The sequence below is a fragment of the Dendrobates tinctorius genome, unplaced genomic scaffold (genome assembly GCF_039654945.1).
Source record: "Dendrobates tinctorius isolate UK_male_01 unplaced genomic scaffold, ASM3965494v1 ptg000040l, whole genome shotgun sequence".
NCBI lineage: Eukaryota > Metazoa > Chordata > Amphibia > Anura > Dendrobatidae > Dendrobates > Dendrobates tinctorius.
The window spans coordinates 29,144,723-29,167,571 of NW_027361708.1; the positions used below are offsets into that span (position 1 = coordinate 29,144,723).

At 46.9% G+C, this 22,849-nt stretch overlaps 1 protein-coding gene across 2 annotated transcripts in view; it reads right to left on the reverse strand.

Annotated features, from left to right (window-relative positions):
• LOC141088709 (microsomal triglyceride transfer protein-like) overlaps window positions 1-22,849 on the reverse strand; it is a 181,832-nt gene that overhangs the window by 148,764 nt on the left and 10,219 nt on the right. Inside the window, exons 1-2 of one of the 2 annotated variants that reach the window (XM_073574884.1) lie at window positions 14,798-14,888; window positions 8,650-8,837 (exon numbers count right to left, since the gene is read on the reverse strand). In XM_073574884.1, coding sequence (XP_073430985.1) covers window positions 8,650-8,745 — 96 coding nt within the window. In that variant the 5' untranslated portion in view covers window positions 8,746-8,837; window positions 14,798-14,888. Of the gene's footprint in view, window positions 1-8,649; window positions 8,838-14,797; window positions 14,889-22,849 lie in introns of those variants that run through there. The other variant, XM_073574883.1, reaches the window with a different exon arrangement.

Consider the following 22,849-nt stretch of genomic DNA (forward strand, 5'->3'; position numbering starts at 1 on the left):
CACTTGCTACCCACAGTAAAATTTGGTGGAGGTTCCATTATGCTTTGGGGCTGTGTGGCCAATGCCGGCACCGGGAATCTTGTTAAAGTTGAGAGTCGCATGGATTCAACTCAGTATCAGCAGATTCTTGACAATAATGTGCAAGAATCAGTGACGAAGTTGAAGTTACGCAGGGGATGGATATTTCAGCAAGACAATGATCCAAAACACCGCTCCAAATCTACTCAGGCATTCATGCAGAGGAACAATTACAATGTTCTGGAATGGCCATCCCAGTCCCCAGACCTGAATATCATTGAACATCTGTGGGATGATTTGAAGCGGGCTGTCCATGCTCGGCGACCATCAAACTTAACTGAACTGGAATTGTTTTGTAAACAGGAATGGTCACAAATACCTTCATTCAGGATCCAGGAACTCATTAATAGCTACAGGAAGCGACTAGAGGCTGTTATTTTTGCAAAAGGAGGATCTACGAAATATTAATGTCACTTTTATGTTGAGGTGCCCATACTTTTGCACCGGTCAAATTTTATTAAAATGCAGATTGCACATTTTCTGTTAGTACAATAAACCTCATTTGAATCCAGAAATATAACTGAGTCCATCAGTTATTAGATATATGAAACTGAAATAGCTGTTGCAAAAAACAAAATTGTTATAAAGAAAAAAGGTTAACATTAAAAGGGGTGCCCAAACTTTTACATATGGCTGTATGTTATTTAGAGGCTATGCTGGACTGTATATATTACCTGGAGTCTGTGGTGGGCTGTATATATTACCTGAAGGCTGTGCTGGGCTGTATATATTAACTGGAGGCTGTGCTGGGCTGTATATATTACCTGGAGTCTGTGCTGGGCACTGTATATATTACCTGAAGGCTGTTGCTGGACTGTATATATTAACTGGAGGCTATGCTGGGCTGTATATGTTATTTGGATGCTGTGCTGGCCTGTATATATTAACTGAAGGCTATGCTGAACTGTATACCATATTTTATTTGGAGGCTGTGCTGGGCTGTATATATTAACAACAAGAGGCAATGCTGGGCTAGTGGGCTATATATGTTATTTGGAGGCTGTGCTGGCCTGTATATATAATTTGGAGACTGCAACTGGCAAATAATAAATACAGCCCAGCAGCACCCTTCAGATATTATACCCAGCCCTGCATAGCCTCAATATTAGATACCATGAAGGGCGGGGGGGCCCCGAAAAATTTCTTGCACAGGGGCCCACTACAGTCTGTGTTCGCCCCTGTGTCCCCTGTTTTGGCCGCTATAAGATGTGACCTCTGCCTTTCAGGTCTTATCTACAGCATTTTATAATGCTGTAGTTAAGCTCCCGGTCTGACCTGAAATAGAAGAAAAATAACCCAGGGGGGGCAGTCAGATGCGGTCCGGTTCGATGGGTGTCGCAGGTCCGCTTCTGGCGCCTCCCATCTTCTTGCGATGCCGCCTTCCTGCTTGCTTCATGGCTCCCCAGCATTGCACTCCTGCGCAGTCGTACTTCTCTGCCCTGTTGAAGGCAGAGCAAAGTACTGCAGTGTGCAGGCGCTTGGATAGGTCAGAGAGGGCCATTGCCAGCACACTGTAGGAATGTGCTCTGCCCTCAACAGCGAAGATAAGTACGCCTGCGCAGGAGTGCGATGCCAGGGAGCAATGAAGCAAGCAGGAGGGCGGCATTGCAAGAAGATGGGAGGCGCTGGACCCGGACCTGCAACATCCATTGGACCGGACCACATTGGACCGCCCCCTGGGTGAGTAAAATAAAACTTATTTTTCTTATCTTGCAGGTTGGACCGGGGGCTTATTTACAGCATTATAGAATTCTGTAGATAAGCCAGCGGCTGCATCTTATAGCGGCCAAAACAGGTGACTGGAGCTCTTGAACTCAAAACTAAAAATAAAGATCAAACAACAACAAGACGGATTTCATCAACCAATATATAATTTTAATCAGTATAACAGCGCCAACCTGACACTGTATGTAGGTTAGGCTAGTTTCACACTTGCGCCTTTTTGCGCAGCGTTTCGAGCACAAAAATGATATGCATGCAAAAAACGCTTACAAACGCTTGTAAATGCTGTGATTTTTCATCGCATCATCGTGCGCATTACGACAAAAACCGCTGCGTTTTCATGCGTTTTTCCATGCGTTTGCATTTTTTATGCGCATGGTGTCACAATCACAGAAGGAAAATCCTTGAAACATTCTTGCAACAGACTCCACTAATGGGACAGCAGTGGGCTTGTGTTATGGAAATTCTTTGTATAGACCCAGTTTACAGCTGAATTCTACACATTTGCTTTAATTTTCTCTTGACAACATGGATCTGCGCTGGAAGAGTTTTCCCTTCAACTTGGATCTGGACATCAGGATGGCTCAGGCTTATGCAGTTGCTTGCCATCAACAAAGGGAAAGAGAGAGAGACAGCGAAGATGGCCGCGGTGGCGTGTGTGGATACATCCGATTATTGAACTCCGGGAGAGCCGTGGAGCGTACCACACCCTCTACAGCGAGCTCCAGGCAAACCCGGATAAATTTACTGACTACACACGGATGTCCCAACAAAGCTTCAGGTATTTGATTGGTCGTGTCCAAGATGCCATCCGGAGACAGGACACACAGCTCTGTCGTGCGATTCCTCCTGAGGAACGGCTCCTGGTCACATTACGGTACGTAGTATTGCAAAACCAATGCCTGCATGATTTTCTTTGTTCTCACATGTACTATTCCAAAGGTGGCAGAATTATTGTTCTGCCATGTAGTTAACCAAAGGCTGCAGTATTATTTTTATGCCATGTAGTAAAGAAAAGGCTTCATATTTATTTGTGTGACATTTTTTATTCTTGTTTTAAATTTTATTTTTTGGTGTTGTAAAAATCCATATACACAAATATTAATTTTTGTTGTTTCTCGGTTTCCCAGATTCCTGGCAACTGGAGAGAGCCTCTCTTCACTGCATTGCCAGTACTGGATTGGAATATCAACCTTGTCTGGAATAGTTGAGTACACCTGCCGGGCTTTGTGGGACATCCTCTGTCCCGAATTTATGCCTCTGCCCACCGTGGAAAGGTGGATTGAAATTGCTGAAAGATTCTTTACAGTCTGCAATTTCCCAAACTGTTTGGGTGCCGTTGATGGGAAACACATCTGTATTATAAAACCAAAAAGAACAGGCTCTGGGTACTAGAACTATAAAAAGTACTTTTCTACAGTACTCATGTCCATTTCAGATGCAGACTGTATGTTTGTAGCAGTTGACGTTGGTGCATAAGGCCGTGGGAATGACTCCCAGGCTTTTAAGAACTCTGACATGGACCGGAGGTTGTATGGCAACCAGTTCAATTTCCCCATGCCACGGCCTCTTCCCAACACCGAAGGTCCACCACAGCCCTTTGTAATGGTTGGGAATGAGGCATTCCAGATGTGCCAAAACCTGCTCAAACCCTACTCCAGCCGGGACTTGGACCACACCAAAAGAATTTTTAATTACAGGCTGTCCATGGCCAGAAGAACTGTTGAGTGTGCCTTTGGTATACTTGGCTCCAGATGGCGCATTCTCGACACAGCCATTAATCTGAAACTGGAAACAGTGGATGAGGTGGTGAAGGCCTGTGTGGTTCTACTTAATTTTGTGATGGTTAGAGAGCACCCAAACTTTGAACTCGATGATGCAGCTCCTAACCCATTGCCTGAATTTACTCAGCACCCTCTCAGGTCATCCATTGAAGTTTACCAAATGAGGGACCAATTTGAGGCCTACTTCAACTCAGATGTGGGACGGGTGGAATGGCAAGAGCAAATGGTGTAACAAAGTTTTCTTTTGTGTGTATGTTAATAAAAAACCTGTGTTGATACCTGTACCGAGTGCACTCTGTCTTTTTACACTTCAATACAATAATCAACTGGCCAGGTGTACCAGTGAATTCATGATGCTGTGTTTTGTGCATTATGAATTTACTAGTACTCCTGACCAGGTGACCATACATACACACAAGTTGTATGATCTTTATCATCTCTACACTTTGAGTTCAATTTGCTGCGATGGTGGAGATAATACAACAAATTTTTGTGTCACCTGGCCTGATGCTAAAAATAGCGATTTGGGAATGCAGTAGCATCCATCACTATTTATGACACCTAACGCTGTGACTATAAATATTATTTGTAGTATCATCACTGTGGCTTCAGTTTGAATGCAGACTGTATACATAATAAAGTTTATGCAACTTCTACAATACCCAGGCCTGGTGTCATGCTGAAGTGAGGACGCCAAAAGTAACGCATCCTGACTTCAGAAGGTTATCACACATGGGCAAGAGAATACACATAAGAGGTAAAATGCAGCATCACTACAGTCTGCTAGAAATATATGCATACTGAAGCGATGCTGCAGGTTAAAACTCATGTGTATTCACCTGCCCAGGTGTGATAGTTATGATACAAGGGCAGGGTATTGTACATATGGCGTGTATTTTCCCCATCATCTCCTCAGTTTATCAACACACACTGAATAGAGGATGTGGTTAATTACAAGGTATATCTAGAATCACCTTGTGTTGTGAATTCACTTTCTGGCCTGCCTCTGGTTGCTAGTGAAGGTAGTGGAGCTGGTTGTATTGACAGAGGAGTCGTGAGTTCTCTTTCCGGGCTCCCTCTGGTGGTTACAGGAGGTAATGGAGCTGATCTAATTGACAGAGGCCTGCCACCTGATAATGAGGACGACGATTGGACATCTGGAGTCTCTGACTGGATTTAAGACAGCTGACTCCCTCTATCCCTGCTGGTGATTTTTCCTGCCTCCTGAGGTCTTAGTTTCCAGTTAAGTCCCTGCATGCTCAAGCTAAGTGTTCTTTGCTATTGTTCACTTATGATTTGATTTTGTCTATTCAGTTTTGTGTGGTCAGCCAGCCCCGGTTGGGGCTGTGCTGAATTTCCATCCTTATGTTACTGTTTGTGTCAGATTGTTTTTTGTCCCTTATTAGATTGGCCTCTTTTTGCTCTGCTTTCAGAATATGCCAGAGTGCTGATATAGTGGAAGAAGTCTAGTGACTTCAGAGTTTTTGCTTTCAGAAGTGTTGGACATTTTTGCAGGGTTTTTTGCGTGATTTCAGACAGTGTCTTTCCTTTCCTGTCCTTTCTAGTTAGTGTGGGCCCCATCATTTGCTCAGCCTATTTTCCTACCTGTGTTTGTGTTTTCATCTTGTCTCACCGACAATATATGTTTGGGGGCTGTCTATTCCTTTGGGGTCTGCTCTGGGGAAGTTTAGATTTCCCCTTTTCTTGCTTTAGGCTTATTTAGTTCTCCGGGTGTGACAAGGCATCTAGAATCATCGTAGGCACACTCCACGGCTACTGCTAGTTGTGTGGATAGGATCAGGGGTCTGCCATCCGCTTAGTTACCAACCTCTCTGGTTTTCTGTAGCTTAGCTTGGTCTTGTTTTCCTCCTCGGTGACCCAATCATAACAACCTTGCCTTGTATCACAAAAAGTTAAATGATGATGGTAAAAAACCACACCATAGTCAATTAACTTTTTATGATACTTGGCAAGGTAACAATAGATACGCCTTGCACTCAACACCATCCTCTATTCAGTCTGTGTAATTTTAGTTGAGTGAATGAAGAGACTGGTGGGGAAAATACAAGTCATATAGATTTGTGTTTTTGACTACACATATCTCCAAGACTGACACAAGAAACATGTCAGTAATGGAGCTATGTGGTGGAAAAAACGCAAAGTGTACGGCGCAGTTTGTGTAGGCGGCAAAAGACATATTAATGAAACCATATTTTGTGAAAGCAGAATTGCACATTTATTTTTAAATTGACCGCCTGGAGATGGTGGACCATGTCCGTGATGAGAAAAAGAGGGAATATGGGTCACCCCTCTGCTGCTCGGTGGTGGTGGTGGCGGAGCTCCTTGAAAGAGAATATGTGGTGTCGGTGCTCCTAGAAGAAGTGTTGTCTGTGCTTCTTGTGGGAGAAGTGGTGACGGTGCTCCTAGTAGGAGAAGTGGTGGCGGTGCTCCTAGTAGGAGAAGTGGTGGTGGTGCTCCTAGGAGGCGAAGTGGTGGCGGTGCTCGTATGATGAGGAGTGGTGGCAGTGCTCCTAGGAGGTGAAGTGGTGGTGGTGCTCCTATGATGAGAAGTGGTGGCGGTGCTCCTAGGAGGCGAAGTGGTGGCGGTGCTCCTGGAATGATGAGTGGTGGCAGTGCCCTCATACTGATGCTGAGTGGTGGCAGTGCTCCGACCAGGAGAATAGGTGGTGGTGGCCCAAGTTGGTTGTACGGTGGCGGTAGTGGTGCTCCAGACAGGAGCCGCGCTTGCCATGGTGGTGGCGGGGTGGAGTATCCAGCAGCACTCGGCATTGTTGTGGTGTATTGGCGTCCGGCTTGGCTAGGAATGCAGGTGGCCGTGCAGTGGTATGCAGCAGAAGTCGGTACTGTGATGAAGCGAGTCAGTGGTGACCCAGGTGGGAATGACACCACTGACTGCTGCATGCACTGTAGGAACACAGGGGAACACCTAATTGACCAGCTTCCTGGTCACCAGTTGTCCGTGTTGTTGACCTGCAAGTTGCTTCCTGGCTGTCGGATGGCTGGGACGGGTCCGAGGTTGATCGATGAAGGACCGCTCCAGGGACAGGTTGCAGGGTGCTGCTCGAGGTGCTGTGGAAAGAGAAGTAAAACATTACTATCATGCATTTACAAGAAGCATCAGCTGTGGAATAGAAAAGCACAGGTTATTAAAAAAAAAATATATATATATATAATACTTACGCTCTGGTGGCAAGGACTGGTCTCAGGAAAGCCAACTCGCGATGATAGCGGTACTTCGTTCTGGTCCTTGCCGCTGAACCACTGCGAACCTGTCCCTCAGCATAAACATCAGTGTTGAAGCGGTCCTTCATCGAGCGCCAATGTGTGCGGACTTTGTTCACTGTTGAAAAAACAAAGAAAAAACGTTATACAATGCACTGATGGCAACATCTGTATCACCACACACCTGAGTGAACTTGGCAATCATTCAATGTGGCATCAGTAAAAAATTCAATACATAATACAGTCATTGTTGATCCTGAGGTCACTGGTGTGTTTCCTACAAGAATACTGTATATCTTGCAAGAAACATACCAGTGTCATCAGCAGCAAGAGTGAAAGCATGATCAATAAAGCATTACAATGCACAATGCAGTCACTGTTGTTCTTGAGGACACTGATATGTTTCCTGATAGAATATATCTATCAAGAAACACAACAGTATCCTCAGGAACAAGAGTCAATGCGGCATCACACAGCAGGGAAATACTTATTAAACGCCTTTTTGGAAGCTGCAGAGGCGCTGTCCCAGCCCTCCATCAATGCTGCGGCCACCACAATGTCCTTGTACTGCTGGTCACGGCTGTCCCACAACGGGTCACGGTCCTGGACAAGGCAGATGAGGTACGCGTTGTCGAGATAGATGTCTTCATCCCGTTTTCATCCCGTTGTGGAACCTAGAAAAAAAAATTATAATCTTGGAAATTGATGAGAATCAAATAGAAAAGAAAGAAAACAGACAAGAAGAAAGATATAGAAGCTGAAAAACAGGACAGAAAAAAGGGAATAGAAAAAAAATGTTAAAAAAAACGGACCTTCAAAGACTGGATACTTACATTGCGTCTCCTCGCCGTGACTTGGCTAGGCTACTCCCGCTGTTCCGCCTCAGTTGCCAGGTCCGATGCTGAGGTCTGTAAAAGAACACAAATTATTACCCATTTGTAGAGGCAGCTATACTTACACAAAGGCAGCAAAATCCTCACCTCACGCTCTGCTTGGGCCAGTTCTTCTTGGGATGGCGAATATTCGGATCCAGAAGACATGCTGGAATAATAAAAAATAAAAAAAAACATTAGTGCATAATATATTTTAAAGGACAGGCACACATATATAGATTTTAGAATACTCACATTTTAGCTGCTGAAGCTGTTATCCAAAGTTGAGTCTTGTCTCTTGCTGGGTGGGTTTATTCTCTCTTCCAGGGCTTTTTATCCCTTGCAGACTGTCTGTAGAGTAAGTAGTCTGGCACTACAGACCCCTTCTTTTATGTGCACTCCTCCAAAACAATGTTGCTTGCTTAGGGGGTGGATTAAACAAGTGTCTAGACATTGTTTACTCTGAAATCGCGCGCGCTCTCAAAGCGCTGACATGCGCACTTCACAGCACACGTCAGCGACCCCATATACTATGCTGCTATTTTTTGCGCATCACGCGCGCATGCGACTTTTAACGATGTTGGGCGGAGCAAAAAATGCAACATGTAGCGTCCGGTGCGTCTGGTCGCACACCTGGAAAATGCGCAGCGCGCGAAAACGCTGAGGCACGCGTGCAATCACTAGACACTGAGCCCGCCATTTTAAAGATAGGGGACAATTGCGCGTGTGACCGATAACGCACGATGCGCTGCGCGATAAAACGCTAGTGTGAAACCAGCCTTACTCTGCACAATCCTGCTGACATGTTCCCTTTAAAGTATATCATTGTGACATAAGGATTTAATCAATTAAGCAGCATTGGTACAATAACACAATAGTAAAAATGATACTTTGTAAAGACAATTGTTGATACAGTTCCACCGCAAAACTATTTGATAAACAGCACATACCTGCACATTGATAAGCTGCTCGTGAGGTTGGTCCTTGCTTCTCCACAGAAGGGAGGTGTCTATGGTGGCATGAATCTGTAACCTGGTGGCTGGCATTGCTGATTGGGCAGAATGTGCTAACAAGAAATCCACTGTGTAGTGGTATTGATAGGAGGTTTCTGGTTGAAAACATGGTACTTCTGAGAAACCTATTAAAAAAGCAAACAATCTATTGTTATTCAAACATGCTACATAGGCTATAAGATTCTTTTATTACTTTAGGATTCATGCAACTAAATACAAGACTAACAGCAAAGCTGCCGAAACCATCACTAACACACTACAACCTGCGTATCCACCATAAATATAGTCACAGCCAACCATGAGAAGTGTAATTTGGTTTTGGGAGGAAACAAGTACAGCTCTTATATTGAAAGCCAAATAAAAGCTGGTCCACAGGGCACTGCATTCTCAGTCTGTATATGGCCATTGCTCTCTTTCAAGTAATTGTCTTAATCACGCTGTAACAAACCTATTTTTATCAAAGATTACCTGGAGCACAGAATGAATATGGTTTCCTACAAATAAAACAGAAGTCGCTTGTGGTCGCTACTTTCACACATCAGGTTTTCGGCGTCAGGCGCGATCCGGCGTCGTGCCGGAACGCCGGATCCGGCAAATGTTTAGTAAAACCGGATGTGACGGATCCGGTTTTCTGCCGGATCCGTCTTTTTCTTGACAGACAAAACCGGATCCGTCTCATCCGGTTCATCCGTTTTTCTATCCGTTTTTCGACGGATTACGCCGGATCCGGTTTTTAAAATTGACCCTTGTGGCCTTCCGAACGGGATTGGCTACTGGAAAACTATATATAGCATGTTCCTACAGCCCTTCTTTGACAGGTTGTAGAGGAGAAAGTGCAGGTTGGAGAGAAGAGCAAGTTACTGGCGAAGATGGATGTTGTGATTGGAAATATTTTGAAGAATTTGGCGGATTTTATAGCGGAGGTGAATCGTTTGAGGGTGATTGTTCTGGAGAAGGAGAGAGCGAGACAGCAGCGCATCAGGCATCGTAGACGACGTTTGTGGATCCACCCCATCACAGCCAAGAGAATGACGCGTGGGGTCTATTCTACACTCTGCATGGACCTTCGACGAAACCCGGATAAATTTTTTGGATATGTTAGGATGAAAATGGAGAATTTTGATTACTTGGTGGAGCGCATTGCACACCTCATAAGAAAAGCGGACACCTATTGCCGCTACTCTGTTTCACCCGCAGAGCGTCTGATGGTGACTTTAAGGTAAGCCACATTTATTGGATGTGATCGCATCAGAGCACACTTTCACTGCAATCTTGTTGGTGGTAGTTTGTATCTCCAAGTGTTATAGCTCAGTTTTGGTATGTAATGCTGTGATTTAAAACTAATTTATTGTTTTTTAATTCCCCACAGATTTCTTGCAACTGGAGAATCCCTTTCGTCACTGCATTTCCAGTACAGACTCGGGATTTCCACCATATCTGGAATTGTGAAGTACACATGCCGTGCACTGTGGGACTCCTTAGCTGAAGAGTTTTTACCAGAGCCCACAACAGAGAGGTGGATTGAAATTGCTGACAAGTTTCAACAGATATGTCAGTTTCCCAACTGCTTGGGCGCTGTGGACGGGAAACATATCCGCATTGTAAAGCCAGCTGGATTGGGATCGGAATATTTCAATTACAAGAAATATTTTTCAATTGTCCTCATGGCCATCGCTGACGCGGAATACAAATTTATTGCGGTTGATATTGGGGCCTATGGCCGCTCCAATGACTCTCAAGTTTTCAAACTGTCTGCCATGGGGCGTAAACTGTATGGAAACACCTTCCAGTTCCCACCACCTAGACCGCTGCTGCAAACATCTGGTCCACCTATGCCATTTGTCTGTGTAGGGGATGAAGCCTTCCAGCTTTCAGAACACCTTTTGAAACCGTACTCTAGCAGAGGATTGACAAGACCAAAACGCATTTTTAATTACCGCCTCACAAGAGCAAGAAGAATGGTTGAATGTACCTTTGGTATTCTGACAGCCAAATGGCGGGTCCTATTGACTGCGATCAACCTCAAGACAGAAACTGTGGACGAGGTGATCAAAGCTTGCATGGTACTCCACAATTTTGTTATCTGCAAGGAACCCATTTCCATTAAGGACACCACTGAAGAAACCACCTTGCAAGATTACCATGACATTACCACTAGAAGTTCTGTGACGGTTTCAGTAATGAGGGACAATTTTGCACTATACTTTATGTCACCTCAAGGCAGAGTACACTGGCAGGATGACAGAGTGTGAAAGATTTGTGCCCTAACCAAACTTGTGTACCTTCTGTACCAACAGTATATACCTTTGCCAACCAAAGTTGGCTATCTTGTCATGGTCTCTATTTTTAGCTTTAGGCCACAGGTGTGTACCTGGTTGTGTTTTATGCAAAGTATTTCACCTTTTAACAAAAGTTGTGTACATTGTTAGGAAATCACCAACAATAAACACAACTTTTTAGGTGAAATACTTTGCTTCAAACACAACCAGGAACACAACTGTGGCAAAAAGCTAAAATTTACCCACAGTTATATACCTGGTTTTGAATACATTTTTACCTTTTAAATACCCTGTATTTAACCTTTTTTTTAAACATATTTCGCCGCAGAAAGAAATGACAGACAACCAGTGTAAACAATAATTTAACTTTTATTTAAAATATTTTTTTTTTGTAAACTGTTTTTAAAGTTAAAAAAACTTTTTTAATAAAGGTTTGAAACCAACTGGGCATTTTTATTACAAAACACATCATAAATCTGTGTAGTGTGGGGTGGAAATACTGCTGGAGGGGCTGCGGGACACTTCGACAATGGGAGTGTGGAGAGAGGACTGGGATCGTGGTGGGGAAGGAACAGTTAGAGGTGATGGTGTGGAAAAAGCTACAGAATGGGTGGACATGTGGGAGGCAGAAGAGGTGGTGGGCGGTGGAGTGGAGGGTTGGGCAGGGACTGTAGGAGCAGATGATGTTGATGGAAAGTTGTATGGGGAAGGAGTTTGGTACGGGGAAGGAGTTTGGTACGGGGAAGGAGTTTGATACGGGGCAGGTTGCTGGAAGTGGGGAGATGTCTGGTACTGGGGAGGTTGCTGGTACTGGGGAGGTTGCTGGTACTGGGGAGGTTGCTGGTATGTAATAGGAGGGGGAGGATGGAAAGTGGCTGGAGGGGGTGCAGATGTAATAGGAGGGGGAGGATGGAAAGTGGCTGGAGGGGGTGCAGATGTAATAGGAGGGGGAGGATGGAAAGTGGCTGGAGGGGGTGCAGGTGGAGGAACTACAGTGGTGGGAGGTGGAGGTTGGGAGGTAACCTGCTGTAGAGCACCGTGGCATGAATGCATTACATGCATCTGCTGGGTAGGAGATAGTGTTGCCATGCGCTCCACAACAGACCTGAAAAAGGTGTGGTTTGGCGAAGATCTTGCTTCTGAATGCATGGTTTGCAGAAGTGTCTTCACCTCCAGAATGCTGGAGTTGATCTGCTGAAAGCCTGCGGAGATTTGCTCTGACAAGACTTTTAGACAGTTCTGGAAAGATGCATTCAGATGCAAGAACTCTGGCGCATAACTCTTTTCCTGACCCCTCTGCCGCTGCCGCCCAGTACCCACAGGTGTACTAGAGGTGGCAGTGGCAGAAGGGTGGGGTAAAGGGAAAGCAATCTCCTCACCAGCAGCTTCATGTAATGTAGGCGGCCACGATGCTCCTGTGCTGGTGGATGGGACAGATGGGTCGAATGTGTGGGAAGGCTGGGAAGGTGCAGATGTACCGGGGCGGTCGAAGTGTCCCTCGGTGCCGGTCTCCTCAGGGATCGCCTCACAAGGGTCCAATCGTGCAGGCTCCCGAGTGCTGCTCACCGTGCTGTGGAATAAAGAGAAAAAAAAACAATTAAAATAGTGACATGGTATGGTCCTGGCTGAAAAAAAAAAGTTACATCTAAACATTTATTTGTCACATGTGGTGTGTAATATTTACTTTCTGGTGAGCATTGTCTCCCGGAGGAACGACAGGGCTCGTGCGTACTTGTACTTGCTCCTGCGTCCTCCAGATCCACTCGGGGCCCGCATCTCTTTATTGAACTCCTTCTTGAAACGATCCCTCACAGACCGCCACCGCTTCACAATTCTCTCCCCTGAAACGAGAAAGGACAAAGTGGTTAGTATACAACATCAGTGTTTCCCAAACTCCAGTCCTCATGGTCCCCAGGGGTCATGTTTTCAGGATTTCCAAAGTAAATAGAAATCCTGAACACATGATCCGTGGGGACCACGAGGACTGGAGTTCGGGAAACACTGGTTTAAATCAAGCAACCGGTACTGTATATACTTACGCTCTTTAATCTGGGCCCGAGCTTCGAGGTCCTCCCAGCGGTTCACAAGGAGCGAACAGATTTCCTCCCAGAGTCGTCGGGTAACGATCAGGTCAGCGTGGCGGCGGTCAGCCATATTCCAGAGCGGCTCCCTTTCTCTGACGAGATCGATGAGGTGGTCCACATCAATCCCTCCATCCTCACCGTCAGAGTCGGGAGCACGCTGTGAAGGCTGTTAAAGAAAAAGACAAAAATAACATAATTAGCCTCCACAAAAGAAATGAAATAAAAAGTGCAAAAAAAACAAAGCAAAAATATTTATACTTACACGCTGGTGACCGCCGCGTTGCTGTCGCCGACGACCCTGGGATGCACTGCGAGGACCTCTTGGCCGAGCACCAGATTGGGAAGACTAGAGAAGAAAACAAAAAATGTTATGTCTTTGGATGTAAGCATTTGTTTGCTGTGTGTGGTCTGCAGAACATTGTTTTCTATGTGTTGTGTGTAGTGTGATGTTGTGTTTCTGCGTTTGATGCAAAAAACTTACCAATTGTGAGCCCACTCCAAGTGTCTGTCCACCCCTTCCTTCTTCTTCTGGGAGCTCCTCTTCATCTTGTGATTCCTGTTTTGAAATAAAAGGCAATGAATAGACATATATTACAGAGATGATGGATTTTGGAAATAAAAACTTACCGTCAAACGCTGACGATGCGAGGGAGGGCTCCCAGAAGATGTGCTGTCTTCCTCATGGCCAGACTCCATGGCTGTGGGTGGTGTTTCTGCTTCTGCCATTGCTGCTGCTGCTGCTGCATCTATTGGGCGGCTGTTGAATAAAGAGAAACAAAGGGCCAATGAATATCTTGATATTCCATAGCCCTAGTTTGGAGGAATGGGGGATTTGATAATTACCGTCTCTCATCTGCTGCTGGACTCCCCTCCCGTTGTTCAGCATGCTGCTCCATTTGGGGTGGTGCTGATGGTGCTGCTGCTGCAGATGTCTGCTGCCTTCTCCTGCTCCTGGTTCTTGGCTTGGGTGGCATGTTGGGTGTGGCTGAGGGTCCCACTGTCTTGCTTTTATATATGTCCTGTGGGCAGAGCTACTGAGCATGCTCAGACCAAAGAAACCGGATCCGGCTGTCGCCGGATCCGGCGCATTGCGGCGCTCATAGGCTTTCATTGTATGAAAAAGCCGGACACGCCGGATCCGGCGTGTCCGGCTTTTTCGCCGGAGACAAAAAACGTTACAGTAGCCGTTTTTTCCAGACGCCGGATCGCGTCACATTGCCGGATCCGGCAAAAATCGGATGAAACGCATGGCCATCCGGCTCGATCCGGCTCTAATGCAAGTCAATGGGGGGGAAACCGGATCCGGCATTGCATTTCGCCGGATCCGGTTTTAGTCAAAAGCGCCAGATCGCGCATGACGCCGAAAACCTGATGTGTGAAAGAGGCCTTAAGATGTATGCTGTTCAATCTGAAAACATGCTAAATAAATTAATTCCATTATCTTGGTCTCCTATATAATATTGTAGTATCACGTTTAGTGCATGCAAAACAAGTTTAAAAAAAATGTGCACTTAGTACCCAAGGACATCTGCTATCCAGCTTAGCTCACAGCTGTACCAAAGACATGGGGACTGACCGCTAAGCCCATCATAGAATGGTAGAGTTGGAAGAAACCTCCAGGATCATCTGGTCCAACCCCCTGCTCAATGCAGGATTAACTAAACCATCTCAGACAGATGTCTGTCCAGCCTCTGTTTGAAGATCCATTGAAGGAGAACTCACCACTTCTCGTGGCAGCGTGTTCTAGTCTCACTGTCAAAAAGTTTTTTTCTAATATCTATTCTGCATCTTCTCCCTTTCAGTTTCATTACATCTGCAAATGAGAATAAGGATAATTACTTTACACTGTGACAGCCCTTCAGATATTTGTAGACAGCTATTAAGTCTCCTCTTAGCTTTCTTTTTTGCAAGCCACAAATTCACAGATCCTGTAACCATTACTCGTCTGACCAAGGAGGAGTAGAGGGGGATAATTACTTCACATGATCTAGACTCTATGCTTCTCTTAGTAAATCCAGAACTGTGCTTGCTTTTTTGCTGGCACATCACACTTTTGACTCATGCTCAGTCTGTGATCTATTAGTATACCCAAGTCTTTTTCACATGTGCTGTTGCTTAGTTGTATTCCTCCAATTCTGCAGATAGAGCTGCTCTCCACGTTACAACCACATTATATACAGGGTTCTTTTCTTAGGCGATATTCACACATTCAGTATTTGGTCAGTATTTTACATCAGTATTTGCAAGCCAAAACCAGGAGTGGGTGAAAAATACAGAACTGGTGATGTGTTTCTATAATAATCTTTATTTTTATATAATAATCTTTATTTTTATATAGCGCTAACATATTCCGCAGCGCTTTACAGTTTGCACACATTTTTCATCACTGTCCCCGATGGGGCTCACAATCTATATTCCCTATCAGTATGTCTTTGGAGTGTGGGAGGAAACCGGAGTGCCCGGAGGAAACCCACGCAAACACGGGGAGAACATGCAAATTCCTTGCAGATGTTGTCCTTGTTTCTATTATACTTTTCCTCTGATTGTTCCACTCCTGATTTTGGCTTACAAATACTGATGTAACATACTGACCAAATACAGAATGTGTGACTGTGGCCTTAGTGAGAGTGTGGAGCCAGTGTGCCTATCATCTCTTGTTTATATTGTCCCATTATTAGCTGAGGAATTCCTTTTGTACTACGCAACAATACTGTATCTGATTGATCTTTTACTGTGTCTCCATCTCTGGACACCTTAACACGTAGATGCAGACCAGCCAGTAGCGTACCTAATGGGCGGACCACCCAGAGCTATGCTACTGTAATACTGAAACTGTATCAATGTGCACAGCACGCCGGTACAGTTACTGTACATTCTGCAGCAGAGCAGGGAGACTCGATCTCCCTGCACTAACACCCGGCCGCTATGGGGCCCCTGAGCAGGCTGGGGGGTCCGATGCCAGCCATGGCCCCACTCCCGTCATCGCAAGTAAAACTGTATCGGCTAGATTCCAATACAGTTGTCCGCATTGATGAGAGTGGGAGCATTACACTCTCTCTCTCATCAACCCCCTCTCAGTGTCCTTGACTCAGACACTGACAGCGGGTGCGATGGCATCACTACTCGGCACCCGCTGTCCTGATATGTGCGTGAGCTCGGAGCAGCAGAGGAACAAGGAGGAGAAGTGACTCAGGTGAGTATTGTATTTATTTATTTTTATGGGAGTGCATTATACTATAGAGTCTGCCTATGGGGGGTTGTATTATACTAAAGAGTCTGCCTATGGTGGGATGCATTATACTATAGAGTCTGCTTATGGGTGGTGCATTTCACTATGGAATCTGCCTATGGGGGGGTTGCATTATATTATAGAGTCTGCCTATGGGGGGCTGCTTTATACTATAGAGTCTGCCTATGGAGGCTGCGTTATACTATGGAATCTTCCTATGGGGGTGCATTATGCCATAGTGGATGCCTATGAGGGATGCATTAAACTATAGAGTCTGTCTATGGGGGCTGGATTATACTGTAGAGTCTGCCTATGGGGGGTTGCATTATACTATAGAGTATGCCTGTGGGGGCATTATACAATATAGAGTCTGCCTATGGTGAGTGCATTATACTATAGGCTGTATTGTACAATGGAATCTGTCTATGGAGGTGCATTATACTGTAGAGCAGTGGTCCCCAACCTTTTTTGCACCAGGGACCGGTTTCAAGCAAGACCATTCTTCCATGGCCCGGCAGGGCGGGGATGGAGGTGTGGCAGGGGCGGGGCTTTGGACACGGTTGTAGTTTAGCAGTGCATATTTATAATGTGACTCAACTTACCATAGGTTTTGAATGAGTGGGAGCACCTGGCTTGATTCTCTGTTTCAGTGGGAGCACTGGGCTACTTCTACTGATGACCGTCACTGCTAAAGATGATTGGAACCTACAAGGAAATGGAGCATTGAGCACTTAGAAAAAATTGTACTGGAGTACTGTACATGCTGATTATTTTCTAATCATCAGAAAATGTATGTGTGGTTCCCCCCCATCCTGTCCAGCTCTGTGTGGCTCCCCCTGTTGTTTGCATGGCTCCCCTGTCCCATCCTTGTATACATGGCTCTGCTCACATGCTCCCATCCTTGTATACATGGCTCCGCTCCCACCCTCCCATCCTGTATACATGGCTCCGCTCCCACTCTCCCATCCTGTATACATGGCTCCACTCTCCCATCCTGTATACATGGCTCCACTCCTACTCTCCATCCCTTGTATTTATGGCTCTGCTCCCACTCTCCCTCCCTTATTTATGACTCAGCTCCCACTCTCCATCCCATGTATTTATGGCTCTGCTCCCACTCTCCCTCCCATGTATTTATGGCTCCGCTCCCACTCTCCCTCCCATGTATTTATGGCTCCGCTCCCACTCTCCCTCCCTTATTTATGGCTCCGCTCCCACTCTCCATCCCATATATTTATGGCTCCGCTCCCACTCTCCCTCCCTTATTTATGACTCCGCTCCCACTCTCCATCTCATGTATTTATGGCTCCGCTCCCACTCTCCCTCCCATGTATTTATGGCTCCGCTCCCACTCTCCCTCCCTTATTTATGACTCCGCTCCCACTCTCCATCTCATGTATTTATGGCTCTGCTCCCACTCTCCCTCCCATGTATTTATGGCTCCGCTCCCACTCTCCCTCCCATGTATTTATGGCTCCGCTCCCACTCTCCCTCCCTTATTTATGGCTCCGCTCCCACTCTCCATCCCATATATTTATGGCTCCGCTCCCACTCTCCCTCCCTTATTTATGACTCCGCTCCCACTCTCCATCTCATGTATTTATGGCTCCGCTCCCACTCTCCCTCGCATGTATTTATGGCTCCGCTCCCACTCTCCCTCCCTTATTTATGACTCCGCTCCCACTCTCCATCTCATGTATTTATGGCTCCGCTCCCACTCTCCCTCCCTTATTTATGACTCCGCTCCCACTCTCCATCTCATGTATTTATGGCTCCGCTCCCACTCTCCATCCCATGTATTTATGGCTCTGCTCCCACTCTCCCTCCCTTATTTATGGTTCCGCTCCCACTCTCCCTCCCATGTATTTATGGCTCCGCTCCCACTCTCCCTCCCTTATTTATGGCTCCGCTCCCACTCTCCATCACATGTATTTATGGCTCCGCTCCCACTCTCCCTCCCTTATTTATGACTCCACTCCCACTCTCCATCCCATGTATTTATGGCTCCGCTCCCACTCTCCATCCCATGTATTTATGGCTCCGCTCCCACTCTCCCTCCCTTATTTATGGCTCCGCTCCCACTCTCCATCCCATGTATTTATGGCTCTGCTCCCACTCTCCCTCCCTTATTTATGACTCCGCTCCCACTCTCCATCCCATATATTTATGGCTCCGCTCCCACTCTCCCTCCCTTATTTATGACTCCGCTCCCACTCTCCATCTCATGTATTTATGGCTCCGCTCCCACTCTCCCTCCCATGTATTTATGGCTCCGCTCCCACTCTCCCTCCCTTATTTATGACTCCGCTCCCACTCTCCATCTCATGTATTTATGGCTCTGCTCCCACTCTCCCTCCCATGTATTTATGGCTCCGCTCCCACTCTCCCTCCCATGTATTTATGGCTCCGCTCCCACTCTCCCTCCCTTATTTATGGCTCCGCTCCCACTCTCCATCCCATATATTTATGGCTCCGCTCCCACTCTCCCTCCCTTATTTATGACTCCGCTCCCACTCTCCATCTCATGTATTTATGGCTCCGCTCCCACTCTCCCTCGCATGTATTTATGGCTCCGCTCCCACTCTCCCTCCCTTATTTATGACTCCGCTCCCACTCTCCATCTCATGTATTTATGGCTCCGCTCCCACTCTCCCTCCCTTATTTATGACTCCGCTCCCACTCTCCATCTCATGTATTTATGGCTCCGCTCCCACTCTCCATCCCATGTATTTATGGCTCTGCTCCCACTCTCCCTCCCTTATTTATGGTTCCGCTCCCACTCTCCCTCCCATGTATTTATGGCTCCGCTCCCACTCTCCCTCCCTTATTTATGGCTCCGCTCCCACTCTCCATCACATGTATTTATGGCTCCGCTCCCACTCTCCCTCCCTTATTTATGACTCCACTCCCACTCTCCATCCCATGTATTTATGGCTCCGCTCCCACTCTCCATCCCATGTATTTATGGCTCCGCTCCCACTCTCCCTCCCTTATTTATGGCTCCGCTCCCACTCTCCATCCCATGTATTTATGGCTCTGCTCCCACTCTCCCTCCCTTATTTATGACTCCACTCCCACTCTCCATCCCATGTATTTATGGCTCCGCTCCCACTCTCCATCCCATGTATTTATGGCTCCGCTCCCACTCTCTCTCCCTTATTTATGGCTCCGCTCCCACTCTCCATCCCATGTATTTATGGCTCTGCGCCCACTCTCCCTCCCTTATTTATGGCTCCGCTCCCACTCTCCATCCCATGTATATATGGCTCCGCTTGGCTCCCCCATCCTCCCCCATCATACTTACCCCTCACGTCGCTGTCGCTGAACTTCGTTCCCGTCGCTGCACGTCCATGCATCTCGCGGCACTTCAGCTTCTTCCTGTGCGGAGCGGTCACGTGCTACCGCTCATTAAGGTCCATGAATATGGATGCCACGCCTATGGGAGATAAGTGGCGCCAATATTCATGACCTTAAATGAGCGGTAGCACGTGACCGCTCAGCGCTGGATGAAGCCGCCCCCGACAGGGACCGCAGCCAGTGGCGTAGCAACTGTTTGTGGCGCCCAGGGCGGTCGAAAAATTTGTTGCCCCTTTGGTCGCTGATAATCCGGAAGCATCCAAAGAGCACCCATCATTGCCTGCTCCGTCACCCCATCACTCCCATCACTGCCTGCTCCATCACCCCATCACTGCCTTCTCCCCATCACTCCCATCATTGCCTGCTCCATCACCCCATCACTCCCATCATTGCCTTCTCCCCATCACTCCCATCATTGCCTGGTCCATCACCCCCATCCTTGCCTGCTCCATCACCCCATCATTGCCTTCACCCCATCACTCCCTTCTCCCCACCATTGCCTTCTCCATCACCTCATCACTGCCATCTCTCCATCACTCCCATCATTGCCTTCTCCCCATCACTCCCATGATCCCATCAAGGCCTTCTCTCCATCACCCCCATCATGGCCTTCTCCCATTACCCCCTCATGACCTTCTCCCATCACCCCCTCATGGCCTTCTCCCATCACCCCAGGCATCATGGCCTTCTCTCCCCATCATGGTCTTCTCCTCATGTCCCCATCTCGTCCAGGGCCAGGCTAACCTACACAAACACAGACAAACACACATACATACATACACACAGACATACATACACACACACAGACATACATATACACACACAGACAGACATACACACATTATATATACACACACAGACACCACCTCTCTCCTCTCACCAGTCCGCAGCATTGCCCGCGCTTCCTCGCTCTGACATAGCAGTGGCCGCTGAATGATGACGTCATTCAGCGGCGCGCTCCTCTCTGTGTCAGTCAGAGACAGGAAGAGCGGGCGGCGGGCAGGAAGCTGGACGGATCCTTGCAGCTCCGCTCCTGCTATTCCCTCTTGCAGGCAGCGGAGCTGCTTGGATCACTCCCTGGCCGCCGCTACACATGAGGGCAATCTAGGAATTGCTGCGCGCCGCCCCCACACACGTGCCGCCTGGGGCAGACCGCCCCCCACGCTACGCCACTGACAGCGGCTAGGAGAATCATCTGCTGCACCGCCCCTGGCTCCCCTTGTGTCCGTGGACCGGCAAGGGCACTGCAGCGGCCCAGTGCTGGGCCGCGGACCGGCGGTTGGGGACCCCTGCTGTAGAGTATGCCTATGGGGGGCATCATACAATATAGAGTCTGCCTATGGAGAGTGCATTATACTATAGTGTCTGCCTATGGAGGGTTCATTATATAAGAAACTGCTTATGGGGGTGCATTATACTATGGAATCTGCCTATAATGTCTGCCTATGGGGGTGCATTATTTATTTTACTCATTTACTGTATATAGTGCCATTAATTCCACTATTCCACAGACATTATTGGCACTGTCCCAGATGGGGTTCACAAACCAGGGCGGCACGGTGGCTCAGTGGTTAGCGCTGCAGCCTTGCAGCGCTGGGGTCCCAGGTTCGAATCCCACCAAGGACAACATCTGCAAGGAGTTTGTATGTTCTCCCCGTGTTTGCGTGGGTTTCCTCCGGGTACTCCGGTTTCCTCCCACATTCTAAAGACTATTCTATGGGCCAATTGAGGGGTAATTACTACTGACGGAACCCCAGTGAAAAATGATGAAGTTGTTAAAACCCTCATGGACTCGATCAAATTACCTACTCAGGTGGCTATTATCAAAGTTAAGGCGCACGGTCCTAGGAACAGACTGTTGGAAACGTATTTGCGGATATGCAAGCAAAAGCCGCCGCTCTTTTACCCGTTGAACCAACCATACCAACTATGGTGACCACACGCTCTCAGCGTAAACAGTTACAAGAAGCACTGACCCTACAAGAACCTGATGATCTACAACAGACTGAAGTTTTCTGTTGGACCCCACGAGACCGCTTAATGACGATGCAGAGAATGTCTCCAAAGGAAGAGGTGAAGCAATGGAAGACTGATGGGGCACGAATGGATAATGGTCTCTGGAAAAAGGACCAACTTGTGTGTCTCCCTAAGCGGATGTACCCTGCTATTGCCATATGGACACATGGACCTACACATCGAGAAAAGAATCAGGTCCTCGCACTTTTGCAAAAATTCTACTGGGCCCCGGTTCTCCAGTTGGCCGGAAGCATTTCCAGTTACCAACATGACTGCAAAAACCACAGCGAAGAAACTGGTGATGGAAATTATATGCAGATATAGGGTTCTAGAAGTTGTTGAAAGTGATCAAGGCCCGGCCTTTTCTTATCATGTGTACGAAGAAGTTCTGACAGTGCTTGGATTCACTGTAGCCCTCCATACTCCGTACCACCCACAATCCAGTGGGGAAGTTGAGAGGCTGAACGGCACACTGAGGGGACAATTGACCAAAATGATGCAGGAGACTACGGCTCCATGGCCAGAGCTCCTACCCATTGTATTATACCACCTTCATACTACCCCTATTGCAAAATATGGCCTGTCCCCATGTGAGATATTGTTTGGTGCTAGGCCCCAGTTGCAAATTTCCAGCCTCAGCAGTTATCAGAAGAAACTGACCGTGCTGTTCAATGTGTTATTCAGCTTAGCAAAATTTTTTACTAACATCCATGCTCTAGTTTCCTTTTCTTTTTCAGATTCAGCAGAAACCGACACTTGTTATAACCTGAAGCCTGATGATTTGGTAATTGTGAAGAGGCATGTCAAGAAGCACGGACTAGAACCCTTGTATGACGGTCCCTATCAAGTTCTCCTCATCACCCAACAAGCCAATAGCAAATAAAGGGGGCATAATGTTTTGGTTTTCAGCATTTTCCATATTATTATTGGTAGAAGTTAAAGTTAGAAGATATTCAAAGACTCAGAGATCAATACAATAAAGACAACGATCGTACTAAGGACAGTTGGTGGTCAGACACCTTCTCCTTTCTCAATCCAGCCAATTGGTTTAAGGGAATTGGGGGATGGATAGCTGGGATCTTACAAAGCTTGTTGCTCAATGCTGCCTGTATTCTTGTTGTATATGTGATACTAAAACTTGTTCTTTGGTGTATTTCTGTATGTATTAGGAA